Below are 21,728 nucleotides of genomic sequence, written 5' to 3' on the forward strand. Positions count from 1 at the left end.
ACTGTGTTTATGTCAATGATGCCTTAATAAAATAAGACAGTAGTTGTCATACTCAATCAGCTTATGGATTTGCTGTCAAATACCTCAGAAAACAAATGACCACTATAATTTAACCATTTCCTTTTACATTTAGAAAATGATGATTATTTATTTCAACTGTGGAATGTTTTATACATTTTGATGATTAAATTATATAATTAAATGATATTATACTTTTAAAATAATGATTGCCATATTATTATATATTATAACATATATGCTATCTGTTTGACACAGAATAAGCTCCGATTATTATAATTATTACCACTGTTTTTATTATTGTTATTACCATTATTATTATTATTAACATGACTTAATTATCATTCTCTTTCAGTACCTTGAATGTCAGTTGAGTGGAGCATGTTCGTCCAAGGCAGAAGCCCCTTGCCCAGGGGACTCATGGGACAACGGCATTAAGGCCATTAGCTATTAGCATGGATATCTGATGAGCGCTGAGGGCTTTGTGCTGACCACCTCCTCCATGGAAACTGGGGGTATGAAGAGAGGAGTGGGAGGGAGGGGTGAGAGCCGAGTGCTTTTCCCTGTTCCTGCACTGCGGCCYGGGGGAGTAAAGCAACCCCACTCCCCCCTCTACTCACCCCACTCCACCCCCGAGCCCTCACAACACACACACCCACTCTGTTGAAATAAACATTCACACTTTGGCTGAGGAGCTGCACCGAGAGCTCCTTTTTAATAATGTAATTAACAGCCTTGGATGAAGGCGGAGGAGACAGATGCTTACCTATCCACCAATGGAACTGAAGATTAGAYCTGTGATCTCATTCCCACCACTTGTGTTGAGTCTGTCAGGAAGAGGAATGTCAACATTAGATATGATGAAATAAGGAGAAAATAGYAAAAAGGGAAGAGATGGAAGGATGGACAGAGAGGACCCTGCCCTATTTCAAGTGTCAGTTGCTTCTTGTTCAATTAAAAAAAAAAATCATAGCTGGTCGGGAAAAGATTCCCCTTTCCCTTTATTTTTCCCACATTCTAACCAAAGGCATTGCCTTCATTGTTCTCTGTTTTACTACATGTCTTGCAAACAACTACATTTTGAAACGACGAGAGAAATTTGAGCACTGCCCGTGCTTCCTGCTGCTGTTCCTCTGAGCTTTCAAACAGCTGACAGACTGTGAAGAATAAATAATAAAAAACTATTGATTATTTTGATGACTGCAAGATTCAATTAGGTATTAATTTTGCCCTCCAGTGGACCTATCAAGTGACTCAAAGGAGAAGAGGTGGGAGGTGGGGGGGGGCCCAAATGGATGCAAAGAGTGAGTAAGGCCAGGCTCAGACAGAGGGGAAAATGTGTTTACCTCACCGGGCAGAGAGGTGCATTGATGCGCCGAGTCCCATATTTAAGTGCTCCACAAATGAAGCCCTGATGACAAGAGACATTGTTACCAGGGATATGAGTATTGACCAGCCGACTCGCCTTTCGATGACATCTTAAACTATTTCTATTGATTAACATTTTCATAGATTATCATGTGTCATATCAAAGCCCCTCGATTCCCCTGATGAGCGCATTAAAAAGGACCCTCTGGACAGGAACACATCGACCACCATGGCAGGAGTGAAGGTAGTGGGGGACTGTCGCATGGGCAAGGTTGACCCCCCTCTCCCTCTTTCCCTCACGCCATACATGCTGGTCACCTGTCCCCATCTCCAACCCATTTAGACTGAATGTTCTCAACTATAATTAAGGCAGAGTGAGAGGGACAGAGAGTTTTACCCCTCTGTGCTCCTGCTGTTCATTGTGTGTCTCGGAGCAGGAGGGATGTGTAACAGTCTGAGGAGACACAGGGGAGAGGAGACACAGGAGAGGRAGAGAGGGAGGAGAGAGAGTGGAGGTGACATCTGCTTGTCTTGGGAGGCAACCTTAGGCTTGAACCCGCAGTGGTTATTCAGATGCACCAAGATCAAGGAAAATGTTTCTGGTTTTGTAGCAAGCATCGTGCACTAGCTGGTCTCTGCTCTGTGGCCGCGAGCATGTTTTAATTGGTTTCTGTCAGGTTTTTTGGACATTCAGAAGACAATTTTTACAAAAATTTTGGGCCATTCATTCACTGGAGCTTCATTTAGGTATGTATGCTTTTTGTTGGTTTATTTATGATATTTTTCATTTGGTGCACTTTTACGTTGTTGCACATCAGTAATTAGAAACATTACTTCATGACATTACATTATACATTACTTTGTTAGTAATTAACTGACAGTCATTCTAATTCCCTCTAGTTTACGGTGGTTTTTGTTTTTGTGAGACATTAGAATTACATTTTTGGGAGGACCAATGATATGCCTCYATCTATTTCTGCTCTTGATTGGAAGAGGACTTAATCGTTTCCTGGTGTTGCCTCTGAATAATGATGCCAACGTTGACTTCTTGCTCTTAATTAAAATATCATGCAGGCTTTCCTTTTGAGAAATGAATTAACTGTCTACGTAGATTTGTAACAGTAGATAGAGTATGTCAAATATTTCTTTAGCAATTTAATTTGTAGGTACAGTATGCGTGTACAGGATGTGTGTAATGCTGAAGTTGTCACGTGTATGTTCTGTGGGTATTAATGAGCCTTTAGAGGTGTGAAGAACCTTGAAGGCTGCCGGGTATAATGGCAAAGCCAAACAATCCGTAACCGCTCTTCACCAGGCAGGTTTCAGCCACCAATATCAGCGGGAGCAGCACCAGTCTCAGATAGAAGAGAGACCGCTGGAGAGGGAGGTAGGGGGAGGGAGGGAGAGAGTGGTTAGTGAGTGATAGAGGGGAGACACAGGGGTAGAGAGAAGGGGAGTGAAGGGGAGTAGACAGAGAACAAGCCGGTGTAGAGTAGTGTGTGAGAGGCGGCGAGGCAAATCTAACCACGTTCTGTTGTATTCCCCACCTGGGCTCTCCAGCTCCCTCCAGGATCCGATGATTACAGGGCAGTTGAGCAAGCCGCTGCTCTCCCTGCGCAGCGAGATGAGCGCGGCAGAACTCCGGGCAGAGGACAAAGCGGCCACCCCAGACAGCAAGCTCAATGACGAGCCCCTGCTCCTGTCCTCCGAGGCCACGGGCAGAGAGGACACTCCCAACAAGCTCTATGGTGAGTCCATTGACAGGACAGCTCTCGGTCTCTCCTCTCCTTTCTAAGACTGGTCATGGTATGATTGACCAGGGAAATGCTCTGTCTCTGTGTGTTTTGGAAAGGGTGTCTGAGACCAGGTGCTACTGGAGCAGGTTCTAGAAGAGTGCGATAGACCAAACTAAGTTGAAGTGCAAGGATTCAGGGGTGGAGGAGGTGGATGCAATAAGGTTGGTTGCCTGAGTTAGAGTATGCAGATGTTGAAGATAAGTTCTTTAGGTGAGCTTTCAGGTGACATGGTGTTTTACACGTTCATTATGTCATMACTTATTTCACTGGAAAAATCAATGAAGTCATGTCCTATAAAGCGTGTGGTGTCTTGTTATGAGTCTTCTGTTAATTTATTCATTGATTTCCTTATAGGCTACATCTTGAGGAGTTTAGTTGTGGTCATTTTCAAATAGATTGTCGTGAGAGTCGCAATCAGTTGAATAGTCAAAATGTCACACGAGTTGTTCATGTAATCACGTTTCATAATGTGCCTTTAGGCCTACACATTTAGAAATTAGTGTTTGTATAGTTCACGTCGATTAGATTGGTAGGAAAGTGACCCTTCCGTTCAGAAACATCTTGMAATGTGGCCTTTTGTGTTTTGTAGCAGGTGTGAAAGTGAAATGTGTGAATGTTGTGACAAAATATGCTAAATAAGAGAGAATTTTTGGCTATGTTGTATGTGGAATGTGCGTGCGTTCTCAACTTAAAAATACCTATATATTGAACAGTGGTGAGGATCTCTGGCTTTGGTGTTGGCTTTGGCTTGTGACACATCCTTAACCTTGATTTTATCTGCAATGGTGGGTCATCACAATTTATATATTTTTTTAAGCAACAAACACATTTTTTTTGTAGGTTAATTGCAAATACCAGTATGAAGATGAATTGATATTTATAAAAATTATACATTTAAAATTCTCATGACATTAGCAATTTAGAAATATAAATGAAAAATGGCCTATTGCTCTGATAGGGAATTACATATCCTTACCACAAGTAGACCAACATAAGAGATACTAATTAGAAATGTATATTTTGTATTTTTATTTCTCTCAATMAATTCCATGTCCAGGTTCAATTACAGTTGTGATCAAGTTAATCAATATGCTTTTGATTAACCTAGTTTACTTATACAGACAGTCTKATTTAATCCTAGGTCATAAGGATGAATCGCTAGGTCGAATGAGATTAAAACAATTGTTTTGTATTGCACCATGTCTAATATAGACTGCTGTAACATGGAGATTCAGTCTCAATGTAAAGGTTAAACACTACCTCATTTCAATTTGTTTGGATTTTGGACTGATCCTTTAGGGTGTAAGTAGAAGCATTACATTTATAGTCAATGCTGTCACTCATTAATCCTTATTTACACCAAAGTAAAAAAAATAAATGTACCATCAAAATAAGGTTAATAAAAAACAATGRAGCGATTGGAACATTGTGATATGTAATATGCATCTAAGATATGAATTTATGCTTTTCAAATGGCACCATATAGGCYAAATTTGGTTTCAGGCATTTCAATTAGATTTTTGTGTAATGGAATGCATTAATAGAACAATTACTGTATGTCATGGATGGTCTGAAGTGTACTTTTTGTTTTATCTTGATGATAGTGCTTTGGATGTATACCTATCGCTGAGAAAACAATATGTAATGCAGTTACGGCGTGTGCCCTTGGTGTGAGTAGATACTGGATGGGATATGATGTGGTCTATTTAAGACATTTTACACAGAGAATTTCATCAAAGGCTATTTCAGGGTACAGTAATTTGACACTTCGTACACATCTAAACGTGCTCGTAAGGTTATGAGTCAGTACTCAGCATTGAGGATGTAATACGTCTATTTCTGAAGATGCCCATGGACATCATTGTAAAAGATTATTTCGCACAATTCCATGAACCCCCTTCAAATTACAGTAAAGGTATGCTTGTCCGGAGAGGCTTTCGAAAACTAAGTGAATTGTGTCTTCTAGATATTATTGATACAAACTACTACAGTACTACTAATACTTGATTAAATTGGTAGTAAAATATATTTTCATTTTAACATAATACATTATAAACATAATAATGATAGTAATATAATCAAATTAAAAACATATTTGTTCTGTAACTTAAACATCCCATGAAAAAGCAGTACCAAAAGAAACAATACCAAAACAGTACACAGTGACTCTGACGTGAAGAGTGCAGGACTGTGAGTGACTGCAGTCATCATATGTAGGGCTCTATAAAATCGGTTTCATTTTTTTCCTGATTCCGTTTTTTCCCAAATTCTGTTTCCTCAGTTTAGTTTTGCCAGGTTTCCGCTTTCCACCGTTTTCCAGTTTTTTTCCCTCAAAAACCCCCACAGATGTTCTAAATCCACAACAATGCTTAAACCACATCAGGATCCAACTTTTGAGGTCTTGACATTTTTTGGYGGTGTAGTTACCCTTTAATTCCAGTGCGCACCTAGCAAGAGGCTAGCAACAGGATGTTGCTTAGCAGTGTTTTTGTAGCGCACACGTGATAGTAGATTTACAAAAAAAATACCCACTGGATTGATGCAAATAATCATTATATAATTCTGCCAGGTAAGCATAGTCTACTTTGTAGTTATCATTTTTGGGAAAGCCTTTCCATCTACCAGAAGACTTTTCATTAGCATCATCGCTACACAAAGAATTCTCATTGCCTCTTCAGAAAGTTGCAGGAAATACGAATCACTGATGCATTCTGTTCATGTCTTATAATAAACCTAGGCTAATTAATACATTTTCAAAACATTTAGTTAATTCCCGATTCAATAAATTGTTTTATATTGTTGAATTCTGTAGTAATGGCTGGATTCRGCGATTKRGTCCACGTTCTCCACATCGCAGATTTTATAGGGCCCAACATATGGTATAGTTGTATTCACACCCATTGACTTTTTCCACGTTTTGTTGTTACAGGCTGGATTTAAAATMGATTAAATTGAGATTTGTGTCACTAGCCTACACACAATACCCCATAATGTCAAGATGCAATTATGTTTTTAGTAATTAATTTWAAAAAATWATCTGAATGTCTTGAGTCAATAAGTATTCAACCCCTTTGCTATGGCATTCAACCCCTTTGCTATGGCAAGCCTAAACYTACTGATCAAAAATATAAATGCAACATGCAACAATTTCAAAGTTGTATAATTCAAATAAGGAAATCAGTCAATTTAAATAAATTCATTGGGCCTTAATCTATGGATTTCACATGAGTGTGGATCAGAAAACCAGTCAGTATCTTGTGTGACCACTATTTGCCTCATGCAGCGCGACACATCTCCTTTGCATAGAGTTGATCAAGCTGTCCATTGTGGCCTGTGGAATGTTTTCCCACATCTCTTCAATGGTTGTGCAAAGCTGCTGGATATTGMCGGGAACTGGAACACGCTGTTGTACACATCGATCCAGAGCGTCCCAAACATGCTCAATTGGTGACATGTCTGGTGAGTATGTAGGCCATGGAAGAACTAGGACATTTTCAGCTTCCAGGAATTGCATACAGATCCTTGCGACATGGGCTATGCATTATCATGCTGACACATGACGTGATGGCGGCAGATGAATGGCACGGCAATGGGCCTCAGGATCTCATCACGTATCTCTGTGCATTCAAATTGCCATCGATAACATGCAATTGTGTTCCCCACCATCACCTTGGAGCACTCTGTTCACAAATTTGACATCAGCAAACCGCTCGCCCACACAACACTAAACACGTGGTCAGTGGTTGTGAAGCCGGTTGGACGTACTGCCAAATTCTCTAAAACGACGTTTGAGGTGGCTTATGGTAGAGAAATTAACATTKAATTCTCTGGCAACAGATCTGCTGGACATTCCTGCAGTCAGCATGCCAATTGCACGCTCCCTCAAACTTGAAACATCTGMGGCATTGTGTTGTGTGACAAAACTGCACGTTTTAGAGAGACCTTTTATTATCCCCAGCACAAGGTGCACCTGTGTAAGGATCATGCTGTTTAATCAGCTTCTTGATATGCCACACCTGTCAGGTGGATGGATTATCTTGGCAAAGGAGAAATGCTCACTAACAGGGATGTAAACAAATTTGTGCACAAAATTGGAGAGAAATAAGCTTTTTTTGTGCATATGAAACATTTCTGGGATCTTTTATTTCAGCTCATGAAACATGGGACCAAAACTTTACATGTTGTGTTTATATTTTGTTCAGTGTAAGTTCAGGAGTAAACATTTGCATAATAAGTTGCATGGACTCACTCTGTGTGCTGTAATACTGTTTAACATGATTTCCTAATGACTACCTCATCTCTGTACGCCACCCATACAATTATCTGTAAGGTCCCTCAGTCGAGCAGTGAATTTCAAACACAAAGACCAGGGAGGTTTTCCAATGCCTCGCAAAGAAGGACACCTATTGGTAGATGGGTAAAAATGTAAAAAAGCAGACACTGAATATCCGTTCGAGCATGGTGAAGTTATTAATTACACTTTGGATGGTGTATCAATACACCCTGTCACTACAAAGATACAGGTGTACTCAGTTGCCAGAGAGTAAAGAAACCGCTCAGGGATTTCACCATGAGACCAATAGTGACTTTAAAACAGTTTGAATTTAATGGCTGTGATAGGAGAAAACTGAGGATGGACCAACAGCATTGTAATTACTCTACATTTACATTTAAGTCATTTAGCAGACGCTCTTATCCAGAGCGACTTACAAATTGGAAAGTTCATACATATTCATCCTGGTCCCCCCGTGGGGAATGAACCCACAACCCTGGCGTTGCAAGCGCCATGCTCTACCAACTGAGCCACACGGGACTCTACTACCCTAACCTAAAGGACAGAGTGAAAGGAAGGAAGCCTGGACAGAAAAAAATATTACAAAACATGCATCCTGTTTGCAATAAGGCACTCAAGAAAAACTGCAAAAAATGTGGCAAAGAAGTTAACTTTATGTCCTGAATACAAAGCGTTATGTTAGGGGAAAATCCAACACAACACATCACTGAGTACCACTCTTAAATGTTTAAAGCATGGTGGTGGCTGCATCATGTTATGGGTATGCTATTCATCGGCAAGGACTAGGGAGTTTTTAAAATAAAAATAAACTGAATAGAGCTAAGCACAGGCAAAATCCTAGAGGAAAACCTGGTTCTGTCTGCTTTCCAACAGACACTGGGAGACAAATTCACCTTTCAGCAGAACAATAACCTAAAACATAAGGCCAAATATACACTGGAGTTGCTTACCAAGATGACATTGAATGTTCCTGAGTGGCCTAGTTACAGTTTTGACTTAAATCAGCTTGAAAATCTAGCGCAGGACTTGAAAATGGCTGTTTAGCAATGATCAGAGCTTGAATAATTTTAAAAAGAGAAATGTGCAAATATTGTACAATCCAGGTGTGCTAAGCTCTTACAGACTTACCCATTAACACAGCTATAATTGCTGCCAAAGGCGATTCTAACATGTATTGACTCAAGGGTGTGAATACTTATTTAAATTAGATATTTCTGTATTTCATTTTCAATACATTTGCTAAAATTTCTACCAATGTTTTCACTTTGTCATTGAGTGTAGATCGGGAGAATTCTTTTTATTTATTACTTTTTTAAATTTCAGGCTGTAACACAATTTGGGGGGAATAAGTCAAGGGGTATGAATACTTTCTGAAGACACTGTATGTGTGTGGTTTTAATGTAGGTTATAGGTGGCAACAGAGCATGCCTTGAGCTCAGATTGTACCAAAAAAARAGAAAAATATATATTTATTACAAATAGTATTACACTCACCATATATACACACAAAATAGATTACAATACCATTTGGAATCTGTATTTGACCTCCACGCTAGAAAACCATAACTCCTTTTCTATTGAATGCTGTCAGCACAACAATCTGTAATGTTTTTATGTCTCATTTCTTTCTTCTGTATGTCAAGTTCTAGTTAAGCAATAAGGCCCAGAGGGGTGTGTTATATGGCCAATATATTACGGTTAAGGGCTGTTCTCATGCACGATGCAACGCAGTGTGCCTGGATACAGCCATGGTATATTGGCAATATACCACAAACACCCAAGGTGCCTTATTGATTTCATAAACTGGTTACCAACATAATTAGAGCAGTAGAAATACATGTATTGTCATACCCATGGTATACGGCTTWCAGCCAATCGGCATTCAGGGCTTGAACCYTTTATAATAATTGCCATTATTGTTACTTAATTTATGTGTGCTAGGCCTACCTCGTGCCAAAAACACAAATATATCATGTTGGCTTTCTATACTCACTATATAATCAGGGCTAATCTAATTTTGGATTCATCAATCAGTACAGCTCCATTGCTGCTGGCATTCTTCAACACCATTGGTGCCCAAGAGGAAGAATGCTCTTAGTCTACCTGTTATCACACAATAAGAGTAAAAAAAACATGGTCGTGTTACATTGGACATGGAAAGACGAGAGAAAGGCATTGGTATTTGTTTTGTCATGAATAATACATCAAAAACAGCTATCCCATTATGATGAGGCATACAATAACAAGGTACTTTAGGGTGTGTCGTGTATGAGTGTGAGTGTGCGTGTATTTGTCTGTCTGTGTATTTGTCCGTGCGTGTATTTGTCCGTGCGTGTATTTGTCCGTGCGTGTATTTGTCCGTGCGTGTATTTGTCCGTGGGTGTATTTGTCCGTGAGTGTATTTGTCTGGGCGTGTATTTGTCTGTCCGTGTATTTGACTGTGCGTGTATTTGTTTCTCTGTGTGTGTATTTGTTTCTCTGCTTTGTGTATTTGTCTGTGTGCATGTTTTGGGATCAGACAAGGGGACGATAGTGTGCAGTCTGGCAGTGGTGTGTGTGCGTGTATTTGTCTGTTTTTGTGTGTCTGTACAGTTCCCATGTGTTTTGAGACTAGACAAGGAAGTGGCGTAAGGTGAAGATAGTGTGCTGTTTGGCAGTGTTGTGCTCCATTGTTACTTACTGCTGAGAAATATTTTGGGAGAGGGTTCTCCAAACAACCTCCCAAGTCCTGATCAGTGTACGGCTCCAGCTGTCAGTCTAATGAATTTTTTAGGATATCCCAGGGCTAGACTCTCCAAAACAAAGACTAGTGTACCAGGTAACTAATTCATCTCAACAGTGTTACAATTCTCTCAAATAAGCATCAAGCGTTCTTTCAGTTCACTTCCAGACTCATGATTACATGTGAAGCCCGCTGGTCCATGTTTGTCTGTACCTCTCGCTCTGCCCCCCCCCKCACACACACACACACACAGACACCATAGACAATTTCTGTTGAACAGAATGCCGATTGGCGAACAGGCAGCCCGGCCCGCGGAATAATCCCCCCTCCTCCCAAGTTACTCAATTAGCCCATGTCAGCTAACATTTTTTAGATTGGTAAGTTAGTTTTGRGGCCATCAAAACTTGTAGTAATCATGGTCGAATTACCAACCGGGGGGCCCCCATTGACTTTGTTCATCACTCTCACTCAGATATCATATTAAAAACTTCAAACATTTGGCAAAATGTGTAGAATTGCAGGAAATGAACTGTAAAGCTTAAAAAGGTTTTCTCCGCTGTCAAGTGGGTGCCCCAAAACAACATTTCGCTTAGGACCCCCAAAAAGCTAGGGCCGGCTCTGACTGCATGTGTGGTTATGGATGTGGGTACACAGACCCGCAATAGCTCATGATGAGTTCWGATTTTTTGTGTCCCCCACCCCCATCAAAGTTACCCATCCCTGCAATACACCTTTGTAAAACGGCAGTCTTTATTTTTTATAATACCGTATTCCACATAACTCTGTCATTTTATATTTCATGTCAATTCACCTGCTGCCACCTTTATTGTGAATTCAGTGGTGTGTTTTGGTAGAGGTTGTCTTAAGATGTGGTTGGCCCAKGCTGCCCTGGTGTTTCTTGTTCGGCTGATGGAGGGATGGCATGGCTCGGGCCCGTAGGCTGTGCCGGGGGGGGCGGCTCTGAGCAGGCTGGCACGACTCACTTGCCCTGAGACTAGGCACAGCTTTGAGACAGTCAGGATATGTGGTGCAGTCAGGAGATGGAGAAGAAAAAAAAGAGAGAACGAGTGAGAGAGGGAGAGCTCAACTCCTCTCACAAAGCAGCACAGCTCRCCTACATGCAGGTCACAGGGCATAGTGGATGACAGGAGGATGGTTTCTCACAAGAAGGAAAAAGTCTAATGTTATGCCAAGGTTGTATATGCATCTATGTACACACACACACACACGTTTGTTTATACATGTTTAGCCTATGTTACAGTATTATTCTTAGCCTTAGATGTGGGTGAAGGGCAGTGCTACCTCGGTGCAGATATTTGAGTAGAGTGTGAGGTCTGAATACTCTCCATGTTCTCTTATCAGCCTCCGTGAGTCTCCTTTGCCGTAGACAACAGATGCATGTACAGTAGGCCTATTCTAGGTACGGTATGGATATGCWTCTCTTTCGGGTGGCTTCCTTTTATAAATGTGCAGATTTGTTAATGAGATTGWATTTCTGAATCAGAAATGCAATGAATAGTCTTCAAGTCACGGTACCCGCTGTTTAAAGTSGTTGATAATGTATGTGAATCTCCAATGCTTCAGCGTTTCCCTCTCAAATGTATTGTCGTGTCATTTTTTTGTGTCCAAATAGAGAACATGTGGGATGTTTAGGGAAATCSTGACTCTTGATATTCTCAGTTACATTTTGACCCCAACTCACTATCCAAATTCTAGTAATTATTTCAAGCTATGATTGCKCATATATCTCCACACCACCCTCGGGATTGAGTACGTATGTATTAAGTTCTGCTCTTTGAACAAACCCCTTCTGCATAACGGTAATTGAGCTAGTCATATGAGCCAGTWCAGATACTCTAGATTTGATTTGGTTAAGAAGTCCCTGGTATTAGACCAAATACACAATATTATTTGCTGTTGACGGACTTAAGAACTTCCTACCCGTTTCTCGAGGCGACTCTTCACAGTGTTCGCTGAATTGCCCGTTTCAATGAATAGAACAGCAAAGGAAAGTTTATTATTTTTTGTGTGTCATTTTCATCAGTATGTTGGTGGATGGTGACAKTGTACTCAATGTACACATAATATATGTGTTTGTCAGACAATGCACAATACAGGTTCACACCATCAATCTGAATATATCCATGTGGTGGTCAACGAACACATGTCCTTGGCTGTATYGTTGAAAGCGTCTGTATTCAGCTGGGATGCGAGGAGCTGTAGAGAGTGAATGTTCAGAATTCACCAAGTATAATTTGTTAAGTGCTAACTTTGTTGACGCAGCAGAGGAAAATAACCAAAAGAGTGGTAGAATGATATTCAGTGACTCTTTATTTAGGGACTATTCCTGTGTCAACACGGTGAGAGAGTTTAGGTTCAGTTAGGTTATTTGTGAGGAACTGCTTTGTATAGAGTACGTTCAGGTTCAGTTAGGTTATTTGTGAGGAACTGCTTTGTATAGAGTACACTGCTGCTTTTGGATTTAGTAGGATTTTTTTTACAGTTAAGTGGATACGTACTGAAGTTTGATTTCTGCAGGGGGAAAAGTGTTGATTGAAGTGAAGGTGTAAACTTTCTTGGGGTTCTCGAAATATGGTTGATTGTTGTGAGTAGGGTTGCGAAGGGAGTGTACGTTACTGGAAACTTTTACCAGTAAACTACCGGAATTTTGGTATCTTTCAAGGATTTTATATAATCTATCACGAGTCATCTAGTGGCCCTTTTGGGTACTTCAGATTATCACAGGTGTCTGTAATTATCTCTGGCCCTCTCTCTGGCCTTATCACATGTAACATGACAATGTAAAACATTAATCTAAATATAAACCATCAACTTAGTCYATTCCATTGGTGTTTAATATGAGGGTTAAAGCATTTCATATACTTCATATTTTTTAGACTCTACTTTTTTTTACTATGTCAATATGTATTTGTTGTCAATGTTTTGGGGTCAAACTGTTGGGAATTGTGAAAAAAGTCAATAGTTGGACGAGTTGCAGAGGTAATTGAAAATAATGCCAATGTTGATATTTTTTCTCTCTTCATTAATTAGGCTATTTTCTCTTGTACCATATGGTCAATCTATTAGAAACTCACGGACAATATGGACACAGATATAAAACATTTATACTATATATGAATACTTTTTTTTTTACGTTATTCAAATATGAATTGCTAAAGTTACAATAGATTGCCATAGGTTTTCTGTTAATTACCAAATTACTGAAGATTCCGGTAACTTTGGTAAATGACCAGTAGCTTTGCAAATCTAGTTGTGAGTGCCCAGGCAGTTGTATAAAAGGAAACACTGGTAAACAATGTCATTAGTAATGTTTGTTTGTAATGAGTAATGCGTAATGTTTGTCTACTACACCCAGCCATGCTCGTTTCACTGGTGAAATGGTTTCTCTCGTTTTTAAAATCTAATTTCTCAAATAGTCTTTTACTCCAGCTATCAAAAGCCATGAGGCACCACAAACATCCTGAAAAGTGGATGTTCGGTGGGAAAGCTCGTCCCCGGCATGAGGACGAGATGGCGGGGCTGTGTACAGATTCTGTCTTCCGCTCTCAAGCAAATCTCCCCCTTTCAAACATCAACAGACAAGATAATAAGACACTCAGAGCACAATTCGYTATTATATTCCGCAACCAAAGGCTCCTCTTGTCAGTTTGCATTTACTCTCCCTAGGATGTGACGCTTCTATCATCATGCCGTCAAAAACAGCCTGGCTAGAACGACAAGGCCACTCATTTCATACACTTACTGTCTACATGAAATGGCCTGCACTTATACCGATTCTGACAAAATGGAGGAACATTTTCAGAAAGGTCACCTACAGACTAAAAAGAGGAGAGGAAAAAAAMAATCTTCTATCGATTTATGCGATTGGGGGTCATTCCGAAGAAAAAGTCTAGAGAGACTTCCATGTCTTTATTTGTTGTATTTCGTAAGATCAGTTACTCATTAATTTCGATAAGATAAGATATTTTGCAATCCGGTAGCTACTGTACAGTACCTCACTAAAATCACTTAAATTAATTGGATTACTGAAGTGATAGTAGACCTTAATACCAGTACAAAAATATGGTTATCACTAGGAAGAACCTGTTCACTTTTATTAGCATCAGCGTGTATTTAATTTCATACCAACATTCTCTACAACTATCTCCTACTTCCTCCTTATCCCCGTGTTCCCTTCAACTTGCCTTTCCCTCCTCTGCATACACAGACACACACTGCTGGAGGCAACCCTCCATACTTACAATTTGTTCTGTAATCAGCTTTGTGAGCAGGGTGACTGAGTGGAGCTGTTTGGCTGCTTGGAAATGCAAAGAGGCCTGTAATGTTCTGATGTGCTGAGGTTAAGTAATAAAGTGGTAGAGACAGTGTGTAAATGGGACCGGCTCAGTAACAGTAAATAAGACTAAGGATAAAGAAGGCCGAGAGAGGGGGAGGACTAGGAGTCTTTCTCCCCCAGGAGGTGGATCTCATTATGAGGATTTCAGATGTCTGCGCCGCAAACTTGAAAAGCGGCTTAATGCACGCCCTATAAAGCAGGTGTAATACATTCTCTAATGCGCCCAGAGCGACCGTGTGCTATCCTTGCCATCGTCACCATCACAGCTCAGATAGCATTGAGGAACAAGGAGAGATGTTCTGAGATGGACAGGCAGAGGTCATCTGTTTTACAAATAGAAACCCCAGTCATGTAGATTACATCCCCGGTGACACTGAGCACGTCAGTGACTGACATTATAATCCGTCCAATATATTGTGCATATACTGTAGAAATGAATTGTTAACCTTATTGTGAAGTAAATTATATTGAGGGCACATTTGCCAGTGGTAGAGGACATTTAATGAATATTAAAATGCACTTTATTCCATTTCTGTATGCTCAGTCTTTTTGAGATGAAAACAATAATTTTCAAAGAAAAATGTATTTCATAGTCTCCATAAACAAGATGAACCAGCTCTTCGTGTTGGACTACCAAAGAAGCGTCGCAACTCCTTGGCGTTGACACGGTCGGTGTTGTTGGGATGTAATTGAAGCTGGGGAAGGGGGTCACGTTTTCAGGAATGGAAATGACAATGTTGTCTTTCACTTGTGTGGCGTGAACCAGAGATTATCCATCTACAGTCCGTGTGTCCTTCACAACCCTTTATTATTTATAGCTCTCCCTCTTTGAGCAATGACCAGTACTAATGCATAACCTTCTGTCCTTCTGGCAGATTCGCTTCCTTTGAAACCAAAGATTGAGGGAAGAGAAAAGGGTGTGTGGAGATCCAGGCTATCGAGAAGTTATTCGTTTTTTCTCTCCCCCCCCCCCCCTTCACATCTGAGGATGTGGAATAACATTGTGATGCTTCTTTTTCTTGGGGAATGGAGTTACGGGCTTCAAAGCAATAGTCTATCCTGTACATTCCCCTCCCTCCGCAGCGTGACGGCACTATGAGGATGTTGTGTGCTGCTGGGGAAATTCTGTTACAGAGAATCGAGGGCCGGTTCTCGGTTCTGAACCCCTCCCCCTCTCCCCCAGAAGTGGGACATAGAGGCAGCATTAGTGTTAGTGTTGGGTAGCCTTAGGGCCCGGAGGTGATGTGTCAAGTGTGACATGTGGGTGTCTAGTAACCACCGGCCCCTGTCCCCGTCCCCGTCTCCACCCACAGACGCCACTGGCTGCCTCTTAATTGTCCTGCCACTGCTCTCGCTTGGCCAGATGCAACGCAGGTTGACGGGCGGCCGCTCTTTGGACGCAGTGCATTCACCGTACATACTATGTGCTGTCTATGTTCTGCCTATAATAATTCTAGGATTGTGAATATTTCACATAGCTATAACTGTTTCTTTCCTTGATACTTTTGAAATGAATAGCATATCATTATTAGTCACTTATTTGCCATTTTGAACATGAAGCTGTGCTATTCCACACATTTCCTTTGTTTGAGACAGAGGTAAAGGAAGATAAATTACAACCAGTGCTGTGAAGAAAACACGTTGGATGTAGATGCAGACAGAGGGCCATGGCTGAAAAGAGACCCTCGTGCAGGACAGGGATGAAGGGGGCACCAGATCAGGCGGAATCCTATTTACCACAAATATAATTTAAGTCATTTTAAAAAGAGTTGACCATCAATAGAGAGGGAGGCACCTCAGTATTCTCCTCATCTCCTAACAGGCTTAGAGCCCTCTCAGGCAGGCCCTGATTTCACCATCCACGCTGCGCTGATGGACATAAAAGGATGAGGAATAATTTGGGATTGTTATTTGTCTCTTTCAACCCTGAGGTAATCAGGTTGACATTGCTAGGGGAATGAGGAGAAGAGGCCGCAACAGATGTGCTCATGTGCAAAGTGTTCTACTCCCCTGAGAGCTTGCCTGCACAAATGCCCTCTCCCTTTCTCTCTAACTCTCCCCCTCTTCCTCCTCTCCACCCCTCCCCCCCATCCGTCTCTCTCTCTCTTCATCACACCCTCTCTTTCTTGACCTTTGAGATTAACATCCCCCCTTCTCTCCAATTTACCTCATCCTGTCCCTCTTGTGCTCTCCAGCCTCCTCAGCTCCTGGTCCCCTTCACTGCAGAGGGAGAGGCAGGTACGAGCAGGCCTAGAGCACTTCCCTGTCTCAAAGAGCCTGTTGGAGGGAAACCCATGGCCATGGGAGAGAGGGAAACTACGGGAGGATGCTACTTCCCTGTTATCAGATACATTGACCTACTGACAATGACCAGTAGCTACCATTGAGCAGCAGCAGTGGAGTCTACACTTCAAAAACATTAGTTTTTACCCTGTAAAAACTGGGAAGACAGAGACGTTAGTCAGTCTCTATACCTCCATCTCTCTCTCTGCCACTCTCTCCCTGTCTCTTTCTCTCTCTCTCTCCCCCATGTTTTCCAATGTGGTACTGTAATTACTCCAGTAGTGGCTGAGGAATTGCTGTGGTAAAAAAAACTATCCACGCTTCCCTGTGCTTTGCTTTGAGAACCGACGCCTTATACATAAGTCCACTTATTGGTGGAATAATTCATTAATAAGATATTTTTGCCTGTAAASTCTGGAGCCCCTTGCAGCTCTCCTTGCAACTCCAGCGAATCAAACGTCAATGTAAAAGGCCCAGAGAGACTGGCACGGCCCCTGACCACCAAGCCCCTAGGCTGGGTCCTTAATTAAGGAAATGACAGCTCTCCAGGCTCCAGCGGGCTATAATGTAGCTAATGGTATAACAGGCAGCGTAACCACTCAAGTCAGTCTCTGGTGTGTTCCGACTCCAAAAACGCTATTGACCTGTAACCAGCCAGCCTCTCCTCTCACTCAGGGTCTCTAAACAGTGTATTACTTTCCTGCTCATCCTCAGGGAGCCTAACGAAGAGGACCCGGGGTTATTGGCAGCACATTATACTCAGGGTTATTGTTGAGGGCTTTAGTGTGCTCAATGAAAGACAGAACAATGATATGAAAAACACTTTTTAAGTCTGGAGTCTAACACAAGTTGCTTCCACATAGGGATACAGGTAGAACATTCTTGAGCACGTAATGTTGTGCCACTCAGATTTCACTATAGCCTACTGTAGTGCACTATACAGTACTGTATATGCTCTGTGCCTTCTCTTATGCATGGTGTTTTGAAGTATTATACAGTATGAGTAGGAACTGGGGAATCTGACATTTTCTCTCTCCCTCGTTCTCCTCCTCTCTCTCTCTCTCTCTCTCTCTCTCTCGTGTGTGAATACTTGTCTGTGTGCCAATCGCATAAAAGCTATGCCGTGTCAGCCTTTTCAGCAGCATTAGTGAAATCAATGGCCAAAKAATCCAGCACAATTGGTCTGGTATTGACAGAATTAAACCTTGTGTATGATGTGACTTGTCATTTCTCTGGGCCCCAGTATGACGCCGTGATCCTCATCATCAGTGAATCTCAATTGATTGGTGCAGCCTGAGCGGTCACCCTCCTTTGTTTAGCACTAAACAATGACAAGGAACAGCAACACARATGTCCATAACAATCCTGTATGGTAAGAATGTATTTTCTTTTGAATGTAGATATTGTGTAGATATTTAATAGTAGAAAACAGGTATGAATAATACATGCAGGAAAACAAAAATGTTGAGAGGAGAAGTTTAGTCGTTGTTGTCATGAATGTACTACATTTCATGTGAGACCAGCTACATAAAGACATAACATTCACTCAGCCCAGCTTTTTAAAAAGAGCCTTTACTAAAAGGGGGGGGGGTGGGGTTGTGGCGTTGATGGCCTGGTTGATTTTAAAAAGCTTGAATCGTTACTGCAGCTCTCTCTCCCACATTTGACAACTTATATAATGAATCGCCACTAAAACAGCTATAGTTGTTAACGTTTCTTTTATGGACAAAACTAGATTCAGAAATGCACTGGGGCAAAAGCTAACTCGGGACACAAAGCCTTCAGTAACACCCATTTCGTTGAGATGGTCAATGGGTAAAACAGTTGTTGCGTTKGAGTAGGTGGCATACTGATTGCTTTATGAAATGCCGGCTTATTGTTTTTGTGCTATGGTGTCCTCGGSGCAGCACTCTGTATTGAGGAGAGCGACGCTTGATTGGCAAATAAATGCAGCTCTTTGCACCCCATACGAAGCCTTCTGCCTTTTGAAAGTGTCTCTCCAGTCGCCACTTAGGTGATCAATGCAAGATCATTTATGTAGTGTCCAATATTGGGAATATTTCCGCACCATAAGCCACCTCAGAGCCCCCACCAACACTGAAATAGGAATGATTCTTGTTGTAAAGTGTAGAACAGATGACAGTGGTTAGACTAAAGTGAGAGAGAGTTTTGGGTTAAGTTAAAAAAACAGCACAAAATAAGTTACAACATGTTATTTTATATTAACAAGCAATAAGCTCCTACGGTCAAGGCAAAGTCTGTGTGACAGAGAGAGGTTAGCTATTCAAAATAATATAGTGAACACATTCATCAATTTCAGTACTAGACTTTTGTGCACACAATAGGTAAGGACTTACTTTAGTCTATGTATAAAATTGTCAGTCTAAATGTTGTCTATGTGTAACATTTTCATCAAACATTCTTTTCAGCACACATTTTATCATTCCATGTGCCAGTATTGCTATTGTCAGTCCGGTGTTACTGTCCAAAAAGGAATCCACTTAAGAAACCTTCACATTATATAAACTGGTTAAAATAACTTCAAAGAACCTAGTAATAAAAGGGAATTGAAGATGGCCTCCCTGGATATTTCTCCTGTCAGCTTTTTAATTCTGTTAAAGAAATCACACCCAACACCTTAGGGAAAAGTGCCTGTGCATTTATTTATTATCGATTCCTTTCTCAGAGCTAAACGTGTTAACGTCACAGATATTTGCAGAGGGGGGGGGGATCAAGCTTTCTCTTAACATCCCACTAAGTTATTGTGAGATGACGCAATGAAAGGCACACAGCAGTTATTCAATAAGCCACAGCCCCCTGCGCTGCTTATCAAATGGAATATATTATTCACTGCGCCAACTGCATTTATGAGCCGTACATCCATTACTTATTGATGGTTTTGTCATGCATTCTGTAAACTCTGATTCGCTCATCAATAATAGAGCCGAGTGATCCCTCTGATTAGGGTTGGGTGCCAGAGTCAAGCCTTTGTTATTTCATCTCCGCTATTGAGATCGGAATGGATATCTGCTAATTAGATGAACGGCTGCTGCCTTTGTTCAATTCCACTGTCAAGGTTGTCGTTCTCGGATAGGACATTCGATGATACGCAGGCTTGTAGGCCTTGTTGTCGAACTGAATTAGCGGCTCGTTATGTCATTGAATAATGTCTAATATGCCCATGAATATGAATGAGATCCTCGGTTCACTCGTGAATTCCGCTTCTTTCCATTGTATGGAGGAACTTGTCTTCAAAGACATAACATTTAGTCGGTAGTAATGGGTGAATTGATGCCATAAAGAATGGCTGTGAGAAGTAGAGACACCCCTTAACCAGGCTCATCATCATGCGCATATTTGAACCTATTTTGAATGTTTGCCCCGGAGGAAGGATGAGACGCTGTTCAAAGCCAAAGACAGTGTCTTCCAAATGTTTTTTTCTTCTCTGCAAAGATTAAAGGCATTGGGTTGGGTTCTGTTTGACTCATACTGGGTGAAATTGGTAAGAGACRGTACCATCTAKTGTTAAGTGACTGCAGGGTTGACAAGCTTGAGTTTATGTGGACCAATACCTAGACGCAGGCCCAGTGAGCCAGAGGTAGAAARCAGCTCGAAATGCGGACTTGTCCCCAGGGCAATTAAATCAAGGATCAAATGCTTAAGGTTTATTTGATGGGTCATGCCATTCACCAATTATTTGSATTTTATGTATAGATAAGATGATGRTGTATGGCGGAGTGGAGTTTTGGATGTAATGTGCACATTTGTACAGTTCCAGTCCCACACATCCAACCGGCAACGAGATCTTGAAAGCAAAGCCTTCAATAATACAAAGACTATGGTCTGAATGGAACTCTCAAACCCAGTGTGAGCGTTTTCACGTCTATGTCCCGTTAAGTTTAGAATTCATGAACAAAATGCTTTTTTAAACCATTATTTTTTACTGTGTGTCTGTCAAATGTTCTTGGTCTTTCTAATATTAGTCTTTTGAAGTTTGTTATTCAATTTCGAAGGTCAAACTAGGATTTTTTTTTTCAATAGTCCTCTTGTAAATTGCCCAAATTGAAAAGAGATACGCAAGTGTATTCATTTTCTTTGGCTTTTCTCTCCCACTCACATTCCTACTTTCCTTGATTTGTGTACTTCTTTTACAAACTTGAATTAAAGTTTTTGAGGGAAGTGAGTTAGAATGTGTTGTGGTACAATGCATTGAATTAGTTGTGTAGTAGCCTACCGTTGATGTATGACTGCATTTAGAGAAAGATCAATTTTATGAGACCTTTGTATTGATTACTTKTATTGACTTGTGATATTTGAGGTTTATTTGCTTTGGTCAATGAACTTGACTTTTGTAAAGCATAGACGTTATAAAAGTTATACAAGCCCATGTGGTACGAAAGCAAATAGTTTATCATTGAACTATCCGATTGAAGATACTTTTTCAAAGTTGAATGTCTAATCTGCAGTATACAAGATAAAATAGCAAAGCAGAAGGGATCTATAAAAAATGTACTATGATGGCAATGCACTTTTCTAGTAACATGTTATCACACAAAACCTTTGGGATTAGCCACCCACAAACTGAGCATGAGCTGTTGAGAGATGCAGAGAGAGTCAAACCCACCGGGCAAAAACCCACCGGYCAAAAACATTGTTTCCATGTCATTTCAACAAAATAATTTCATATTTTTTCACCCAACTTTTAACCTAAATCTAATGACATGGTGAAATGTTTTGTTGATTTCATGTTGAATTCATGTTGAATTCACATTCGTTGAGAACTCAACCAAATGTAAATCAAAACTAGACGTTGAACTGACGTCTATGCCCAGTGYGAATGGTCAGTATCCGTGGCTCAAATAGTACCCTACGGGCCCTCATCAAAAGTAG

The 21,728-nt window shown here is 40.9% G+C and overlaps 1 protein-coding gene across 3 annotated transcripts in view; it reads left to right on the top strand.

Annotated features, from left to right (window-relative positions):
• The first annotated feature begins 1,831 nt into the window (after nucleotides 1-1,831).
• LOC111972460 (POU domain, class 6, transcription factor 2-like) overlaps nucleotides 1,832-21,728 on the top strand; it is a 126,214-nt gene continuing 106,317 nt past the window's right edge. For 2 of the 3 annotated variants that reach the window (XM_023999454.2, XM_023999455.2), the window contains exons 1-2: nucleotides 1,832-2,133; nucleotides 2,947-3,134. In XM_023999454.2, the coding sequence (XP_023855222.1) occupies nucleotides 2,963-3,134 (172 nt within the window). In that variant the 5' untranslated portion in view covers nucleotides 1,832-2,133; nucleotides 2,947-2,962. Of the gene's footprint in view, nucleotides 2,134-2,837; nucleotides 3,135-21,728 lie in introns of those variants that run through there. The other variant, XM_070446727.1, reaches the window with a different exon arrangement.

The sequence above is a fragment of the Salvelinus sp. IW2-2015 genome, linkage group LG14, assembly GCF_002910315.2.
Source record: "Salvelinus sp. IW2-2015 linkage group LG14, ASM291031v2, whole genome shotgun sequence".
Lineage (NCBI taxonomy): Eukaryota > Metazoa > Chordata > Actinopteri > Salmoniformes > Salmonidae > Salvelinus > Salvelinus sp. IW2-2015.